This window comes from Pelophylax lessonae (assembly GCF_965119305.1).
Source record: "Pelophylax lessonae genome assembly, chromosome: 9".
NCBI classification, from domain to species: domain Eukaryota; kingdom Metazoa; phylum Chordata; class Amphibia; order Anura; family Ranidae; genus Pelophylax; species Pelophylax lessonae.
The window spans coordinates 176,010,702-176,029,736 of NC_138776.1; the positions used below are offsets into that span (position 1 = coordinate 176,010,702).

The window sequence follows — 19,035 nt, forward strand, 5'->3', positions numbered from 1 at the left end:
AGTAATCTAAACATAAGTCTATTGTGGATCACTTTTTGGAGGGCAGCAAGCATGGCTAATAGTGGACAGTGTGAAAGAGCCCTCACATGGGGGAGCCAGAGCTACAGGATCATGTGACCAGACTGGATTACAAAAACGGTAATTACACATCAAGTCAGCTTTTACTATGTATAGTAGAAAATGGTGTAGCGCAAATCATAAAATAAGAACTGTCCATAAAATATATATATATATAACAAAAAGTCCCAGAAAATTATCTGAGGCCCATAGATCCGTATAAGGTGCTGGAAAACGTAGGTCATAGAAAATCCAATCTGTGATATCCCTTCACCAAGAAGCACTACAATGCGCTCACCTCAAGGTTTGACCCCTGTTCACCAGCAGGTCAAACAAACGCAATATTGCAGAGTGTTCCAATGATATCAAATCAGCAGGTCACTGGGGCAGAGACACAAGGAAAGCCCCCTGTATCATCAGCAGGTCAAACCATGTAATAATGCAGATCCCTCCAACGATAACGAATAGCAGCAGGTCACTGAGGCAGAAACTCCATAGAGCATGTATAAAAGAAAGGGACACAGCCTCTAAGAGTAAACTGTATATTTGTGGGACCTTTAATAAAGAGATGCACTTACATATATGCAGGGAAAAACAGCGGGTGACGTCAATGGAAGCGACTCCACCTCCCGTATATATATATATATATATATATATATATATATATATATATATATATATATATATATATATACATACATACATACATACATACATACATACACACACACACATACCTATACTAGGTTCATGCCCTCTGACATCTATGGTGGATGTATTACACACATTTGGCCACTAGATGTCCTCAGTATGTTTAGGATGAATGTACTGACATCACTGAGCAGCGTTCGGGTATATCAAGACTATGGTGACTTGTTGACGAAGTCCCGAAGGACGTAATGCCGCGTTAAAAGAAAAAAAAAAAGCGGGAGGTGGAGTCGCTTCCATTGACGTCACCCGCTGCTGTCTCGAGTGTCTGGCTGCCGTTGTGCAGAGCCTGCGACGCTATCTTATCGATGGATGTTCATTGCGCTGTTTTTCCCTGCATATATGCAAGTGCATTTCTTTATTAAAGGTCCCACAAATATACAGTTACAGTAAACCCCCCTCCATTGCGGGGGTTACGTTCTGGACCCAGCCGCGAAAAGTGAAATTCCGCGAAATAGAAAAACCCTATTAAAATGCATTGTAGGCATGATTTTTTTTTACTGTCACTGTACGTGTAGAAGCATTTTAAGGTCTTTAAACACACTTTTAAAACAATAGAAACTCATTTAAACACATAAAAGATACTGAGAGACATAGCAAGAGCTATGGAAAACACAAAAATATTTCATTTTTAATGATTTATATAGTAAAACAACATTACAAAAAAAACCGCACCGCGATGTAGCGGGGGATTACTGTACTCTTAGAGGCTGTGTCCCTTTCTTTTATACATGCCTCAGTGACCTGCTGCTATTCGTTATCGTTGGAGGGATCTGCATTATTACATGGTTTGACCTGCTGATGATACAGGGGGCTTTCCTTGTGTCTCTGCCCCAGTGACCTGCTGATTTCTGATATCATTGGAACACTCTGCAATATTGCGTTGTTTGACCTGCTGGTGAAGCGGGTCAAACCTTGAGGTGAGCGCATTGGTGTGCTTCTTAGTGAAGGGATATCACAGATTGGATTTTCTATGACCTACGTTTTCCAGCACCTTATACGGATCTATGGGCCTCTGATAATTTTCTGGGACTTTGTATATATTTTATGGACAGTTCTTATTTTATAGGATTTGCGCTACACCATTTTCTACTATACATTTTGTCTGGGATTTACTGTGTGTCCTGGGTCGGTGTCTAGCTACTTTGCGTTTTATTTACTCATATTATTCACCTGTCTGCGCTGATTGTCTTTTCCATTTTTATCAGCTTTTACTATGACCACACTCTCATTGGTTCCCACCACCCTGTATACCATTTCATGTCTAGAGAAGAAAAAAACATCCACGTAACAAGACCAGTTGGGGTAGCCAATAATATACAGAAGTGTAGCTTACCAATAAATCCCTTCTTTGCTAGCTCTATCGTAAACCTTCTGGTAATCTTTTCAAGTTCTGCATCCTAAGAGCAAGAACATAATAGAAATGTATTATATGAACATTGCACATGCAAAACTTGCATAGGTTGTGACACATCACTATTTGTTCATGGTTCATTTAAAGCACCCATACTAGGGGACACCCACACACACAATCATTTTAGGCCTGTAGATTAGTTTAACCCCCCAAACAGCATATATCTTCTGATACGATAGCCTAGAAAATCAAAATAGTGGTAGTTCCAATTTATGTCACGCGATATTAGTGCAACAGTTTATGAAACTGAAAATTCAATAAGAAAAAAAATATATGTTAGTTTAAGGGCACCCAAATGCAAAACATTACCCAATTTTTTGGTAAAATATAAACAAAAAATGATTGCGGGGATTTCAAGGTGAGTAACAAAAAAAAAAAAAAAAAAAAAAAAAAAGATTTACCCTATAGGGGGGGACAAAAATTCTCCTATGCGATGATTTTTTTGGCGACAGGTTCGCTTCAACAAGACATCAGGGATCCAAAATACCCAATGTCTCACTGGTTTTCCAATGAAGCTGTTGGCACACAGCTTGCGCGCCATCAGCTTCTTCTCAAGGCAGTATAAAATTACATCAAAATCTGGGTCAGGAACGGGAAAGGGAGGGCAGCAAAAGGTATGTTCACTGGCTTCCCTCTTCTGTACCTGGCGGCACCAGCCATGCTTGTACTGGGTCCGCCAATTAGAACTCGGAGCCTGGGATACATCGTTGAGCTGCACACATGGTGGGGGGCATGCTGCAGCGGCTGGTGAAGTAGTCAGGCTGCAGATATATATTACTTTAAACCTGAAAGCAGACTTCCAGCTTAAAGCCTTAGAGAACCTAGGCTTCAGCGGCGGCAACTTCCCAGTATAGCTGGCGTGCCCACAGAGAGGGCCCTGTGTGCCACGCGTGCCATAGGTTCGCCATCACTGCCCTATACAGTAAAACCTTGATTGAGAGTAAATTGGTCTGAGTGTGTTTTGCAAGACCAGCAAAAAAAATTTTTAAATAAAATTTTGACTTGCTAAACTAGCGATGTCTTGATATACAAGTAGCGTCACGTCACAACCGACTATAAAAAAGAAGAGAGGTGCCTCCAAGTGTAGCAATATGGTTACATTTAATGAAGGTACAACCTTTAGCAACTCACTTTTTTGATAAAACAGGCACACCCAAGTATGCAGGCTTCCGGGATAAAAGCTGTCCACAGACCATCCTCCGCAGCGCCATTGATGCCATTCCTTCCACGCTGTGCTCCACGAGCGATTCAAGCCTCGCTTTCAGATTGCTCTTCTGCAGGGTAGTCTTCCTGGTCACAATTGCAGACTGACCACAGTGAGAGGATGCGGTGCAGAGGACGGTCTAGGTGGACAGCTTAACCCCGGATGCCTGCCTATTTGGATGTGCCTCTTTTAATAATCAGCCATGTGAGTTACATTAAACAAAGGTATAACATTTAGCAACCATACTGCTACACTTAGGGGCCCCTCTTTTATACTCTGTACCTCCTGCTGGATTTTGGTTCCAATCCACTCGTGGAGGCTGCCATTCGTGGATGGACATTTTATGGTAACACAACCTATCACACTGCTATCTTTTTTTTTTTTTTTTTTTTTTTATATATATAGACTAAACTGAAAGATTTGTTCCACAACCATTTTTTCATAAGTCTAAGATTCTATTATTTCTAATGGGGAAATTAGCTTTGCTATACGAGTGCTTTGGATTACAAGCATGTTTCTGGAACAAATTATGCTCGCAATCCAATGTTTTACTGTATATGGTTGGGGCGCAGCCCAATGCAATCAAATAGGACGGATTCAGCGGCAGTGCCACCCGCTGTTTGACCTTTGCTGTGACCACAAAGCATAGCGGCAGGTGTACGGCCCTGAGTGGCTGAAAGCCATTCTTTAGGAGGGTGTAGGTAAAGAAGCTAAATCGCCTGCTTTTAGTGTCCCCTGGTCACACACACACACACACACACACACACACACACGAGTGAGCCCCTAGGACCATGTCAGATGGGCAATTCTGTCACTAGCAACACATTACTACAGGGAGAATCAATGATTTTCCTAATGAAACCACCCTCCTCACCAGCTCAGAATGCTGCAGAATCAGATCACTAGCAAATGTCATCTCACTGGTCCAGTCAGCAAGCGAGCAACTCCCGATGCAAAGGTATGTAGATTTAGTAATCCTAGTGTTAAGTTTGCATGTCTGACATTGGCCGTGCACTACATCTCACCAGATTCAGAGAACCAATACTTACTGAATAATTCTTAGTATTGATTTTCACTCCAGCTTTGGCACCACCAAAAGGCACATCTAAAAATATAAAAAAAAAAAAATAAATTATATACGAAACAAAAGAATACGTTATCATTTCCGAAGTTGTATTTGGTTGTACAAGAATCTCTATAACCTTCATTTTCAAACAGGAGGCTAGCATGGATAAAAAAATAAATAAAAAAACCACGGACAATCGTTCGGCCAATATTCTTAGGCATAAGTGAGGATATGCTCACCAAAAAACAGCCAGCAGTACAGTAAAGGATGGACCAGACAAGTTTTTGGAAAGCAGTATATTTACACTGCTTCTCTCAGAAAGGTATCCATGGTTACAGAAAATATACAATTTCTTATAAGCACATAGAGTTATATCACACGGTTTAAAAATGTGAAGAAAAAAAAAAAAAAAACATATAATGCACATGTGACAATTAACCAATATATTTGATTCAGCATTAATTCGCATCCTAGCTTAAAGTCAAACTATACCAAAACAGCACCTATGTAATTACAAATAGGTTACTACCACTTCCCAACCTTTAACCTGTTTTGTATTCTACTTCACACATAGCATTCAGAAACAACTTCCCACCTTTTCTGGTCCTCAGCTTCTCTGTCTCCCGCTATTGGGTAAAACCGAATGCAAAAGGTAAGTGCCACAAAAATAATGAGATGCGGGGTGGAAATTAAATGAGGTGGAGATTGTGACACCATCAGTCTGCCTCTTCACCTTATCCAATCAATGAATGCAAAGCGTTCCCTGAATGGCACCCTTGCCCAGCAAGCACACCTCTTGCGTTTACAATGCAGGGGGCAGCCACTGCATGGGACACGGAAACTAGCGGAGATCACTATAGCAGTGGTGACCAATATAGCGATTTCCATCTTCCACAGGTATGGCATATACATGCTAACGCTAGTTCAGATTGGACCAATGTAACCATGTAAAAATTGCCATGCCTAAACTTCAAAAGAAAAGCATGACCAATACTTTGACCATTCTTTACTTGTGGGTCACAGGAATGCATTAAAAGCCTGTTACTGGTTGTCATCACAGAGCTGCTCCTGGCCCAGAGCTCTCATTGACAGCTGGCTCTGGCTCCTAGCGCTCAGCTGAGAGCTGAAGCCAGCTGTGCCCACCTTCTCTAAAGTGTGAGCTGGAGGGCAGAGAAGACAGTGATGTCTGCCAGCCACCACTTTCTGCTTACAGCTGACCGAGAACTGAGCGATCAGCAGTCATGTGATCTGTCAGTTCTTGGACTTCAAGCTGGCAGGGGACAGATTTAGCATCAGATCAATGCTGCAGCATTGAGGCGAGTATGTAGGTTTCTTTTTCCTTTATGCGCCTCCCCCCCCACCCAAAAAAAAAAAATCTATTTTTAATAGTTTGTTATTAATTATTGAAAACAACATGAACAGACTTACCTACAACTGCACATTTGTAGGTCATCAAAGACGCCAAGGCTTTTACTTCATCAACACTGACATCTGTGCTGTAACGAATACCTAAGAGGAGAAAGAGAGAAAAAAAAAAAAAAAAAAAGTAAGTTATAACAGCAGCAATTTTATGCAGTAAACTTTTTTGCACGATTTTCCTGGCACAGTAAACAAAAATAAGCCACTGAATGACTTTAAGAGTCCATTCAGACTAGCGCGACTTGTCAGACGACTTGGTCGCCTGACATGTTGCGGTCGCTCGCCATTGATTAGCACAGGACCTGTTCCAATAGGAGCGGCACAAGTCGCTCCGACTTAGAAAAAGGGTCCTGTACTACTCAATTATATGAAGTCCGTGCAAGTCGCGCCAGTCTGAATGGGCTGTAAAGCCCATCATGTTTAATGTTCCTTTAGCCATTTCCTGCATTAATTGGTGCGCTTGCTGGACATTCTGTATAAACCGCACAGTGCTGTGTTTAGCAGACGGACGCAAACTTCACGTCCACTCCAGACACAAAATAGAGTCAAACTGAGTCTGCACAGCCATTCACGGGAAGCTATGAATTCTATGAATGAATGCAAAGCTTTGATTGGCTGAGGCAGAGATCTGATGGCATTCGCCTGTTTCTCTGTCTTAACCAATCAGGGGAAGCTTTTTAGTCTATGAATGCCAATCAGAGGAAGCTTTTTAGTCTATGAATGGCCATGCAGTGCTCAGCCTGGCTAGGAGCGGGAAGTTTGTGTCCCACTGCCAGATTGCAGTGCTGTATACTGTATGTAGCGGATACCGAGTTTACATAGTTAGTGCAGTAAATAGTTGTTTTTGTCAGCTCGGTCCAAACTATTATAAAAAAGGAGCATCAAACTTTGAATTAGGCTTTAAACACAAATTCTATTATGCTTAATAAGCGTTGTCCGACTGAAAGTTTTTTCTTCAACTTCATGAAAAAAAAATCCCATCTCTGGCTGTGGCCAAGACAAACAGTGAGGTTGAATCCCCCAACAGGGGCCCTTTAAAAACACATTTAAAATGCAAGTTGTGCCAAGCAACACATCCCACTCCACTGGCGCTCCTCAGACCCTCCAACCATAATAGAATGGTTCAACGTACCCAGTAGATCACTGCAATGGAAGCACTAAATTCACCTACCGAAGGTCCCCCCCCTCCAAATTCAGGAAAACTTGGGCCTGCTGGGAACACTTTGTCTGGTAGTGGGTAGGTGTATTTACGTCAAGTGTTTTTTTTTTTTTTTGTAATTGTCCATTGTGACAAACGGCGAGGGGGACAAGGGAATATTCCTATATTCCCCCCCCCCCCCCTTTACCCTGGGCCAGATCTAGATACCCCAGGCCATGAATCCCCTCAACTACTGCTCATACCATACGACCATTCCCACCCAGTGTAACCCTAATACAATACCCACACTCCACACGCTAACACGACCTCAGACCCAGGAAGAGCCAATGACACACACATCCTGAGCAACCCATAGACACAACAACTAAACACTTTTCTAAGCCAATCAACAACCACAAAACATAGACTTAAGTGCCGGTTCACACTTCCGCGTGTGCGGCGATCGCATGTAATATCGGAGCGCACTGCTCCTTCATTACATGCGATCGGATGTGTGGTGCGAATTCAGCCATACACTTTGTATGGCTAAATTCGCACCGCACAAAAGTCGCACATGAGGCATTTTTTCAGCCGCATCAGGATTGTGCGATCCAATCCTGTGCGAACTGTCAGATCGCACTGCGATATGCGATCAAACTGGGGGGTGTCGTTAACATTTCATTGACACCCCCTGCGTATCTCATATGGCAGTGTGAACTGCCAGATCTGCGTTTGCGATGTGCGAACAGGCTGCGAATTCGCAGCCTTCCCGCATTGCACAAGTGTGACCCGGCACTATGTGGAACCTAGAATACGCAACATACTTGCTAATCGGGGCCAACACCTACCCCTCTGAAAACGGCTCTGATGGTGCATCGCGGTAACCAGTCGCTCAACCCAACGGTTGTGAGTAAAACATCACCACTCCCTTTCCCCGTTTTTCCCTGACCTGTATTCCGCTACTTAAAAAACACCACAAATATTAGGTAATGCAGAAGCAAAAGAGGTTTTCCTATATACTATGTTATAGTAGAGCTGCACGATTAATCGTAACAGAATCAAGATCGCGATTCACTCCCCCTGACGATCTTAACATGACACTTGCTCAATTCTTTACATAGCTATGAGGGAGCAGCTGTCAAAAAAAAAAAAAAAAAAAAGCCTCCCCAAAAGCCTATCAGCATTAGTCTCCCACTGAACTGTAAACACAAATGATTACATTGTATCTTTTCCTTCCCTCTGCTGGAGGAAGGAAGTTTAACCTCTTAAAGACTAAACCTTTTTCCTACACTTGTTGCTTGCAAGTTAAATCAGTTTATTTTTCCTAGAAAAGTAGTTAAAACCCCCAAACATTTATATATTTTTTTTTTTTAGCAGAGACCCTGCAGAATAAAAATGGTGATTGTTGTAAATTTTTATGTCACACTGTATTTGCGCAGCAGTCTTGCAAACGCAATTAATACACTTTAATGAATAAAAATAAAACAAAACCGTAAAGTTATCCCAATTTTTTTTATAATGTAAAAGATGTTACACAGAGAATCGTGATCTTTATTCCAAGCAAAACAAATTGTGATTCTCATTTTGGCCAGAATCGTGCAGCTCTATGTTATAGCATGCTTTATCATTTTGCTCCCCTTCTGAATGTTACCGTTTTTTTTACATTTTGTAACTACACATTTGCCTAAAAACCTTTTGGGAAAAAAAAAATGCAAGTAGTGAATGTAGCAATCTGTTACCATGCACACTGATTGTGTAGCAAGATACACAGCCATTTTAAAAAGATATGTGCTCGAAACTGGAAGCTCAGGGTCAAGGCGAATGCAGAGTCAACTAATATGGCAGCGTGTGCAAAGTTTGGAGGTACTGCATATACAGCCTCAGCAAACAGCAGACTGAAAATACTCATTCTTTTGCAGTGAAATCCATAACAACGTCACAGCAAAACACAAAAACACCAAGAAAAGCTCTGCCAGTGCTGCGTGACTCATTACTTGTGCATTTTTTCTGCACTAAAAGTTTCCATTGGATGAAAACCAAAAAGCTCGCTGAATGAAGTCCGGCCACTCCCTAGACTCAAAGGAAACCACAGTTTATAAAGGAAAAATTCTGCTGCAGCATTGATAACTGCGTCGGCACAACAGCGCTTAAGGAGATGGTTAGTAGAAAAAACAAACCCCACAAAACCAGAAATGAACTAGCTTAATAAATAGGAGTGTATGGTTTAAGAATGAGTCATGCCAAAGAGGTTAACCACACTGTCTGGAATGGTACGGCACACATGCATTATACATTCATCCCTTCATGGAGCACACCCATCACAGAACCAGTTTCAGAAGAAGCATTTGGAACAGTGTAATGTAGGGAAAAACACACAACCCAATTTACGAGAAAAGAGAAAAACACACACACACACTACAGAAGGATGATCCCATGATCCTTATGTGTGTAACCATATCACCAGCAGGACAATCTGATTAACGGGATTTAAGGATATAATACTTTGAATCCCCCACAATCCTATTCTATCTGAAGCTTACAGTGGTGGCTGGAAAAATCAAACCAGTTCTACTGGACAAGACAAGTCCTCAGGATCACCGATACATGCAGGACACATCACTAGGATGAAGATGACATTTTCAACTGTATTGTAAGCTCTAACGAGAAGGGCCCTCCGATTCCTCCTGTATTGGATTGTAGCTGTACTGCCTGCCCTCATGTCGTGAAGCACTGCCCAAACTGTTGGCGCTATATAAATCCTGATTATTAATAAGCCATCAACCACACAAACATTTGACGTTAGTGTGGCGATCCCCCCCCCCCCCCAATGAGCTATTGCGTTCCAATAGGGGGGGGGGACTGCTCCCCCGCCATAACACAGGGGGGGGTGGAAATGCTCCCCCGCCATAACACAGGGGGGGGGGGTGGAAATGCTCCCCCGCCATAAACACAGGGGGGGGGTGGAAATGCTCCCCCGCCATAACACAGGGGGGGGGGGGGACTGCTCCCCCGCCATAACACGGGGGGGGGGGGGGGGGGACTGCTCCCCCGCCATAAACACAGGGGGGGGGGGACTGCTCCCCCGCCATAAACACAGGGGGGGGGGGGGACTGCTCCCCCGCCATAACCACAGGGGGGGGGGGGGGGGACTGCTCCCCCGCCATAAACACAGGGGGGGGGGGGACTGCTCCCCCGCCATAACCACAGGGGGGGGGGACTGCTCCCCCGCCATAACCACAGGGGGGGGGGGGGACTGCTCCCCCGCCATAACCACAGGGGGGGGGGGGGGGGGACTGCTCCCCCGCCATAACCACAGGGGGGGGGGGGGAAGAGAGAGAGAGAGAGAGAGCAGATGTCAGATTTCAAGATCCCGCAAGACAACCCACTGATGTCACCTCACCTAAGCGAACCGCCAGAAGCGTGGAAGGCAATTATAAAAGATTTTCTTCCAAAGGGTTTTTCCCCCCCATTATACCACATTCAATAGCCACCTATGCAGACCTTACATTTTAGTGCAACGTCATCTCCAAGCCATTTACAGGCTTTAAATTGCAGACAGGATCTGACCACCACAAGATCTAAGGCTGGATACACAGTGGCAAAAAAAAAAAAAAAAAATCAGCCGAAAAATGCAGGAACCGCCCAACATTTGGCTCCATGGTACAGCTCCCTCTCCGACAGAAGCCAGTACCATGACTGCTTCTGTCAAATGAACATCCCCCACCCATCTTCACACTCGTTTTAGATAGGGGAATTCTTCTCACTGAGCTATTGTATTCCGACAGCGGGGAGACTCTCCCGTCATCCGACTACACTGATCAGCTTTGCAGGCTGCAGCCCTTCTCCGTAAGGGGAAAATCTGATCAGGTGGCTTTTACAGCAATTGATTGGTAGATCAACTTCTGTAAAAAGCCTGGTACACAGAATTCCATTTTTCAACCCCTCAGGCTGAAAAAAAAAAAAAAAAAAAAAAAACTGAATAGCTCTCTATTATCTGATGTCTGCAGACACCTTAAACCTTCGTAACTATAAAGAGGTGCCAGACAACACTGAGAAGCCAAGTTCAAAAGGTGTTCATGGGGTGTCCAAACACACCAGAGCCCAGGGTGTCCATGGTACACAAATGTTGACACTCACCCATTCTCCCCTCCCCATTATCCTCAACACAATGTTGGCTGACCAATTGTGCACCTTTGACAAGTGTGTGGTACCAGAAGGGCCACTGTGCGAAATCACGGGGCCCCATGCAGCCTTCCTTCCGGACCCCCCCCCCCCCCAACCCTGCCTACATTACACCCCCCCCCCCCCCAACCCTGCCTACATTACACCCCCCCCCCCACCGCCCCTCGGATTGCAGTGGAACAGTGGCACTTTTATCCACCTTCTTCCCAAAAATGAAAAAGTCTCTCCTCTGCTCCCACCTCCTTGGTCCCCCTCTGTGGACCTGATGGAGCCCAGGAAATTGTAATTTAAGCCCTGGAAAGAAAGTATGAGTGGGGTGTGGTTCAGTAAAATGTATTCAATTAGGCAGAAATTAACAATAAAGCTTCCCCAGGCCCCCCTGTTTAGCCGACGGGGCCTGGGACTCCCCCGTTTAGCCGATGGGGCCTGGGACTCCCCCGTTTAGCCGACGGGGCCTGGGACCAGTACAATAGGACTGGTTGTACTGCCTTATCAGGGGCCCTGGGTACCAATGGGCTGGGGGGGGGGGGGGGGGGGGGGACTACCTAGCGAAAAGTCAAGTTTGCAGTGTTTAATAAATTAGAACTCCAGTCAAGCTGTGAAAAACATGAAAGTGTTAAGTCGCCAATAAACTGTTCAAATCTGGGCCGGTTCAGCAGGGATTTGACCCATGTATGGGCAGGCTGATTGTACCAAGTCTTCGATCAATGAATTTGGGTTCAACCAGCCTGCCAGATTTTCCTTATTGCTAGTGGTGGTTATAGTTGCTAGCAGTAATCACTGTTCTCCCAACCCGTGGTTGCAGGGAAAAGAAAAAAAAATAAAAACCACACAAGACACGCTCCATCTATGGCCGGCTTTAGAATCTGATAGTTTTAATAATAATGGTCTGTATTCCATCCATGCTCCAGCCAAGGAAATTCCCCTCCCTATCTGCCCCAGTTACAACTAAAACTGGCCACACAATTTTTGTTCAAAAATGTGTTTTTAAGAACATTCACCCAATTTTCTTATCATTAGTGAAGTAGTATTATCCGTTGCTTCTGACTGGGGGGGGAAAAAAAAAAAAAAAAAAAAAAAAAAAAAAAAAATGGAAAATTCTCTTCAAATGAAGTTGTTTAAATATGAATATAGTTTTCATTCGGGAAAGTTAATTCACTCTAAAATCAAAACATATTTGTAAGTACTTTCAAAACATTTGTCGTCATTACTGATGAGATTGTTCACACAAAAATCTACTAGTGTATGGCCAGCTTATGGGCAAATTCACACATGCCCTCAGTCAAATCGCAGAGCAGCCGAAACGACTCCGTTTTCCAGTCACTCTGTGTTGCTAGGTAGGGGGCAGTGTGGCACACGATTCACCGCACCGTCCTTTTGTACAAGCTTTATTCAAAATGTGCCAAACGGAAGTTTCATTGACTGCAATGTTGGGCTGCCTGACACTGCAGTGCGAATCAGGTGGGTGCGCTGCGATAAAATGCACCATGTTTTGGTTGGAGTAAGGCAGGGGTCTCCAAACTATGGCCCTCCAGTTGAGGATCTACAATTCCCCATCATGCCTCGTCATGTCTGTGAATGTCGGTTTTACAATGCCTCATGGGACATGTAGTTCCGCAACAGCTGGGGGGCCGTAGTTTGAGAATCCCTAGAGACCCAGACACCTGCCCCTGCACGCCTTTTATACCCTGCTTTTATGCCTGGGGGGTGTCTGGAGACAATCTGATTGGAGTTCAATATTTGAATACAACCTTTACCAGGGACCTTTTTTGATTCTATGGACCTATGGATGGGATCAATTTTTGCTGCTAATACTAGCAGCTTATCCTCAGAGCATGTTTTCCATCTGATAATAGAACTTCATGTTATTCCACGTTCATGCTTGAGGCCAGCTAGATAGCTTGTCGGAAGTCTCCCCTTAGCCTGAACACACCTGATGTACCTTACGGAGATCTGTAGAGTTATGCCTCGTACACACGCATTGATAGTTGGCCGTGAATTATTCGGCCAACGTCCGATTTTCGGCTTGTTAGTATGATGCTTTCGACAACCGACTCTTCGGCCGAATAAAATCTGGTGTGCATGCTATAAAATGTTTGTTGGCCGTCAACAGAACGGCCGATTTGTCATCAGTCAGTACAGATTTCGGCAGACAAAAATGTGATGAGCAAGACTGGGCATGCTCAGGGAAGAAAAAACACACGAAAAGTAAACCAGAACATGACATCACTTCTGAAGTTGGTTTTTGTTGGCCGATAAAATTCGTGTGCAGTCTAGAGCACATTTCAACCAACACAACACTGGACAAAAGACGGCCAATCGGTCGGCCAACAATCGTTGCGTGTGTACGAGGCTTTAGACACAGAAAGAAGCCCTGAAGAAGCAGTCTGCACCCCGAAACATGTTGGCAAGATCCATGTGCTACATCTTATCTGATTACTCTTAATATAGTACCGATTTCATATTTGCCCTTCGTTTTTTTGTTTTTTTTTTTTAAAAGGTTTTAATAAACCATTTTTGTACTTGGAGATTTATACATTATTGTAAAATCAGTTTAAATACTGAGCGTTTATCACTTAACGCCCATTGCTAAATTCCTCCTTTTTGAACTACTGAGTTGGTGTTCCCCCTAGTATAAGGCGGATTCAAGCTTTATTACGCGATCCCCACTTTACCCCATATTACCAATTTCCTTCTTTTTAAAATGCTGCATTTTATCGCAGTATGCTGCAGTGTGAATGGGGCACATATGAAACAATTGTTATTGTTTGTGTATCCCAATGGTAAAACATCTCAGTTAAGTACACATGGGCCAAATGTCAGCCACAGGCCGGCCATCTTCTGTTGGAAGGCTCATGCCCGAAAAAGGTCTGCCAACTTGCTCCCGATCAGCGCAATCCCCTGCCAGAACGCAGGGGAGATCGCTGCACTAACATTGGATTATTAGTAAAGCAGCTCCAACCCAAGTGGTCAGGTTTTTTTTGTTCAACCTGGGGGGGGGGGGGGGGGGGTAGGTGGTGTGTACGAGACTTTAGACAGGGAGTAAAATCTCCCCAAGAGCAACTGCAGACTTCGATCAGATTATCGAACAATCTGTCGTCCGTTTTTTGTGGCATGATAGTCGGATGTGGAAATTAGATGAAAATCGGACGTGTGTTGACGGAGGACAAAAAATGTTATAGCCTGCACATCAGCATTTTGTCAGCCGAAAAGTCGGAGTCGGCTGTCGAAAGCACCATGCTAACAATCTGAAAATCGGCAGATCGGTCGTCGGATGAATTTTCCCTTCTGAATTTGTTATTGTGTGTATGGGCCTTTATCCACAGTGTTGATTACCACACGTGCGTTTGTGTGCACTATTTCCATGCATTCTGACTGGGCTCTCCGAGCATCACCACACAGATTTCAATGCGCCAGAAGCATTTTCCTCACCAGTGCATGAGTGCCTCACATCTGCTTGTCGCATGGAGTTGGCTAAGTGCATTGGACTACCATTCAAGAATGACATGGCACTACACCACCTATCATGTGCTAACATGCATTGCAATAAAAGCCAAAACATACAAATGTAAAAGTACAGCCTAGAACAGACCCAAATGAGGAAAAAAAATGGTTTCCCAACCTACCCCCCCCCCCCCCCACCACAAGAGGTGAAGAGAAAAAAAAAAACACTGTTTTTTCAGCTCATGAACAAGGACAAAATGACAGCATAGTCACACCAGTTCCCCTCCCCCAATTCTCTATACTCAAGGAAATTACCAATTATAACAAAGACTGCACTCAATACCACTGGTTTAATGGAAGCAACCATAGCTGCTAATGCAAAGCTTTATTCCTACTAGGCCAGAAAAGAAAACACAATAGCCCTGTTAATGTTAATCCCCGAAGGGACATCATGGGGGGTAGAACAGCAAGATGCACCAAGAAAAACAATGGCCGCCTAAAGATTAAAAGCCTCTTGCCTTGAGACACTTCAAAAAGAAGACGCCTCAAGTCTTTTACAATAAAAAGAAAGGGATCAGGAAGGAGGTGACTTTCACAGAGTGTCATATTCTGAATGACTGACTCTACAAGAATGTAGAAGGATGGGTAGACAAGTCAATGCCATGGACTCATGTCACATACTGCATGGTGTCAGTTGCATGAAAAATGTCCACTCACCCCATCTCACCTAACCCACTGAACCCAGGAGGACACAAGTCTGGACCAGGACATGTGCTTCCCCTCCATGTCACCCAGCTTAAACAATCCAGATGACCATCTTGGCTGGGATATGTGCTGACCCCCCATATAACCTAATCTATAGAATCCAGAGGATACAATGGTACGTGTATCCCCCCCCCCCCCAATGTCACCTAGCTTAGTTAACCCAGATGAAATGGTTTGTCCAGTACCTGTGATTCACCCCAATGTTACCTAGTCTAGTGACAAATCTTGGATAATACCCATGCTTCCCCCTGATGTCACCCAGCGTGGATGCTTCCCCCTGATGTCACCCAACGTGGATGCTTCCCCCTGATGTCACCCAACGTGGATGCTTCCCCCTGATGTCACCCAACGTGGATGCTTCCTCCTGATGTCACCCAACGTGGATGCTTCCCCCTGATGTCACCCAACGTGGATGCTTCCCCCTGATGTCACCCAACGTGGATGCTTCCCCCTGATATCACCTAGCGTAGGGAATCCACAACCTGTTTTGGTTGCTTCATGCATTACTCCCCCCAATCCTATGTCAAGTAGCCTACATATTGTGGCTGGTATATTAGCCTCTCCCAATGTCACCTAACCTAGAAAACCCAGATGACATCTTTCCCACCCCCGGTGTCACATAACTTGAAATGACACACATTCTGACCAATACCTGTGCTTCCCCCTGATGTCACCTCGTATAGAGAATCCAGATGACAATGTGCTTTCCCCTCTGTCACCTGGTGACCCCAGATGATGGCTTGGCCAGTACATGTGTTGAGGTCACCAGGTTTAGAGAAACTAGATGACACCCATAGCCGGTATATGAGCTTCACCCCAATGTGATCTAATCTAGGGAAACCAGATGATTTGGCTGGTACCTGTGTGCAACCCCCTCCAAAAAAACAAAACAAAATGACCCCCAGGTGGCACACATCTGATCATGTGGCATTACATGCGCTTCCCCCATGTCACAAAGTGAACCCATTTAGCACATTTTGGCTGGTACTTGACACCACCCCCATGTCACCTGGCCTCTGGTAGCTGCTTATCTTGGTTGGTGTACTTGTGCTGCCAACAGGCAGTGTGATAGCGGCTATGCAGAGAACCTCAACAGCTGCATGTCACCCATATCAGTCCTCCAGGGACACAGTCATAGGTCACCTTACACATTGTTCTGCAGATAGTAGCACATGTCCCTGGAAGGCCCAGTTCTGTACAATTACCCCAGGGTCATCTTATGGAAGGCCATCCAGACATGAAATGTGACAGCAGCAGACATTGTCCTGACCAGTCCCAGCAGGGACAGGATTACCCTGATCAGTCCTAGATAGGCCCAGTTTTGCACAATGACCCCGGGGTCATCTTGTGGAAGGTCTCCCAGGGACAGCATTGACCCCCCCCCTCTCATCACTCCTGCCAGGGACAGCATTGACCCCCCCCCTCATCACTCCTGCCAGGGACAGCATTGACCCCCCCCCCCCATCACTCCTGCGAGGGACAGCATTGACCCCTCCCCCCTCTCATCACTCCTGCCAGGGACAGCATTGACCCCTCCCCCCTCTCATCACTCCTGCCAGGGACAGCTTTAATCCCCCCCCCTCTCATCACTCCTGCCAGGGACAGCATTGACCCCTCCCCCCTCTCATCACTCCTGCCAGGGACAGCTTTAATCCCCCCCCTCTCATCACTCCTGCCAGGGACAGCATTGACCCCCCCCCTCTCATCACTCCTGCCAGGGACAGCATTGACCCCCCCCCCTCTCATCACTCCTGCCAGGGACAGCATTGACCCCCCCCCCTCTCATCACTCCTGCCAAGGACAGCATTGACCCCCCCCTCTCATCACTCCTGCCAGGGACAGCATTGACCCCCCCCCCTCATCACTCCTGCCAGGGACAGCATTGACCCCCCCCCCTCATCACTCCTGCCAGGGACAGCATTGACCCCCCCCTCTCATCACTCCTGCCAGGGACAGCATTGACCCCCCCCTCTCATCACTCCTGCCAGGGACAGCATTGACCCCCCCCCTCTCATCACTCCTGCCAAGGACAGCATTGACCCCCCCCCTCTCATCACTCCTGCCAGGGACAGCATTGACCCCCCCCCCCCTCATCACTCCTGCCAGGGACAGCATTGACCCCCCCCCTCATCACTCCTGCCAGGGACAGCATTGACCCCCCCCCCTCATCACTCCTGCCAGGGACAGCATTGACCCCCCCCCCCTCATCACTCCTGCCAGGGACAGCATTGACCCCCCCCCCCATCACTCCTGCCAGGGACAGCATTGACCCCCCCCCCCTCATCACTCCTGCCAGGGACAGCATTGACCCCCCCCCCCCTCATCACTCCTGCCAGGGACAGCATTGACCCCCCCCCCCCTCATCACTCCTGCCAGGGACAGCATTGACCCCCCCCCCCTCATCACTCCTGCCAGGGACAGCATTGACCCCCCCCCCCTCATCACTCCTGCCAGGGACAGCATTGACCCCCCCCCCTCATCACTCCTGCCAGGGACAGCATTGACCCCCCCCCCTCATCACTCCTGCCAGGGACAGCATTGACCCCCCCCTTCTCATCACTCCTGCCAGGGACAGCATTGACCCCCCCCCCCCTCATCACTCCTGCCAGGGACAGCATTGACCCCTCTGATCAGTCCTGCCAGGGACAGCATTGTCCCCTCTGATCAGTCCCAGTAGGGTTGTCATTGTCCCCTCTGATCAGTCCCAGTAGGGAAGTCTTTTTCCCCTCTGATCAGTCCTGCCAGGGTTAGCATTGTCCCCTTGATCAGTCCTAGTAGGGTTGTCATTGTCCCCCCTTGATCAGTCCTAGTAGGGTTGTCATTGTCCCCTCTGATCAGTCCCAGTAGGGTTGGCATTGTCCCCCTTGATCAGTCCTAGTAGGGTTGTCATTGTCCCTCCCCCCTATACTGACCTCCCTTGCAGGGGGTGCGGTGCTGGCTGTGCTGGGCCCGGTATCCCTCCACCACCTCCCAGTCTCCGTTGTCCCTCTTGATGGGGAAGCTGACACTGAGGACATGGTTGCACGGCTTGATGATCCGGAGGATTCCCTTCACCCTCTTCCTCTTCTGCTCCTCCGTCTCCCGGGTCCTCAGGTCCTCCACCAGCTTGTCCTCCACAATGCCGGCGCCCCGGTCGAAGAAGCCCTCCACCATCTTGAAGAAGTTGGGGTCATCCTCCGGGTCCACGGCCTGGCTGTATCGGCGGAGGAAAGGGACGGTGGCGGCCGGCAGAGCGGAGTCTGCAGCGCACGAGGCCAGGGCTCCCCCTCCCCGGGACACGAGCTCCCCGAGATAGCGATACATGGCGGGTACGGGGCTGTGAGACGAGCCGGGACACTGACAACAGGCGGAGGATGGACGAGGACGGCCCGAGCGGCCAACTATATACGGAGCCGGAGGGGCGGGGAGCGCGTGCGCAGGACGGGGGCGCTGTGGAAACCCTTGTGCGCGGGCACGGGAGGGAAAGCTGTGTGCGCGGGCACGGGAGGGGAAGCTGTGAGCGCGGGCACGGGGGGAAGCTGTGAGCGCGCGCTGAACATTGATCTCCACACCCTGAGCTGTGTGTAATGTAGTACAGTGGCCTAATACCAGCAATTACCAGTCATTTGTAGCTCCTCATATCATCATTGCTACTGGTT

General features: G+C 46.7%; 1 protein-coding gene across 1 annotated transcript in view; it reads right to left on the minus strand.

The window, feature by feature from the left end:
- The window catches only part of LOC309564519 (glutamate dehydrogenase, mitochondrial), a 35,373-nt gene extending 16,565 nt beyond the window's left edge, over positions 1-18,808 (minus strand). Inside the window, exons 1-4 of the mRNA XM_082269149.1 lie at positions 18,310-18,808; positions 5,878-5,958; positions 4,433-4,488; positions 2,102-2,165 (exon numbers count right to left, since the gene is read on the minus strand). Of these exons, the coding sequence (XP_082125275.1) occupies positions 2,102-2,165; positions 4,433-4,488; positions 5,878-5,958; positions 18,310-18,700 (592 nt within the window). The 5' untranslated portion in view covers positions 18,701-18,808. The remainder of the gene's footprint in view (positions 1-2,101; positions 2,166-4,432; positions 4,489-5,877; positions 5,959-18,309) is intronic.
- Positions 18,809-19,035: the final 227 nt, after the last annotated feature.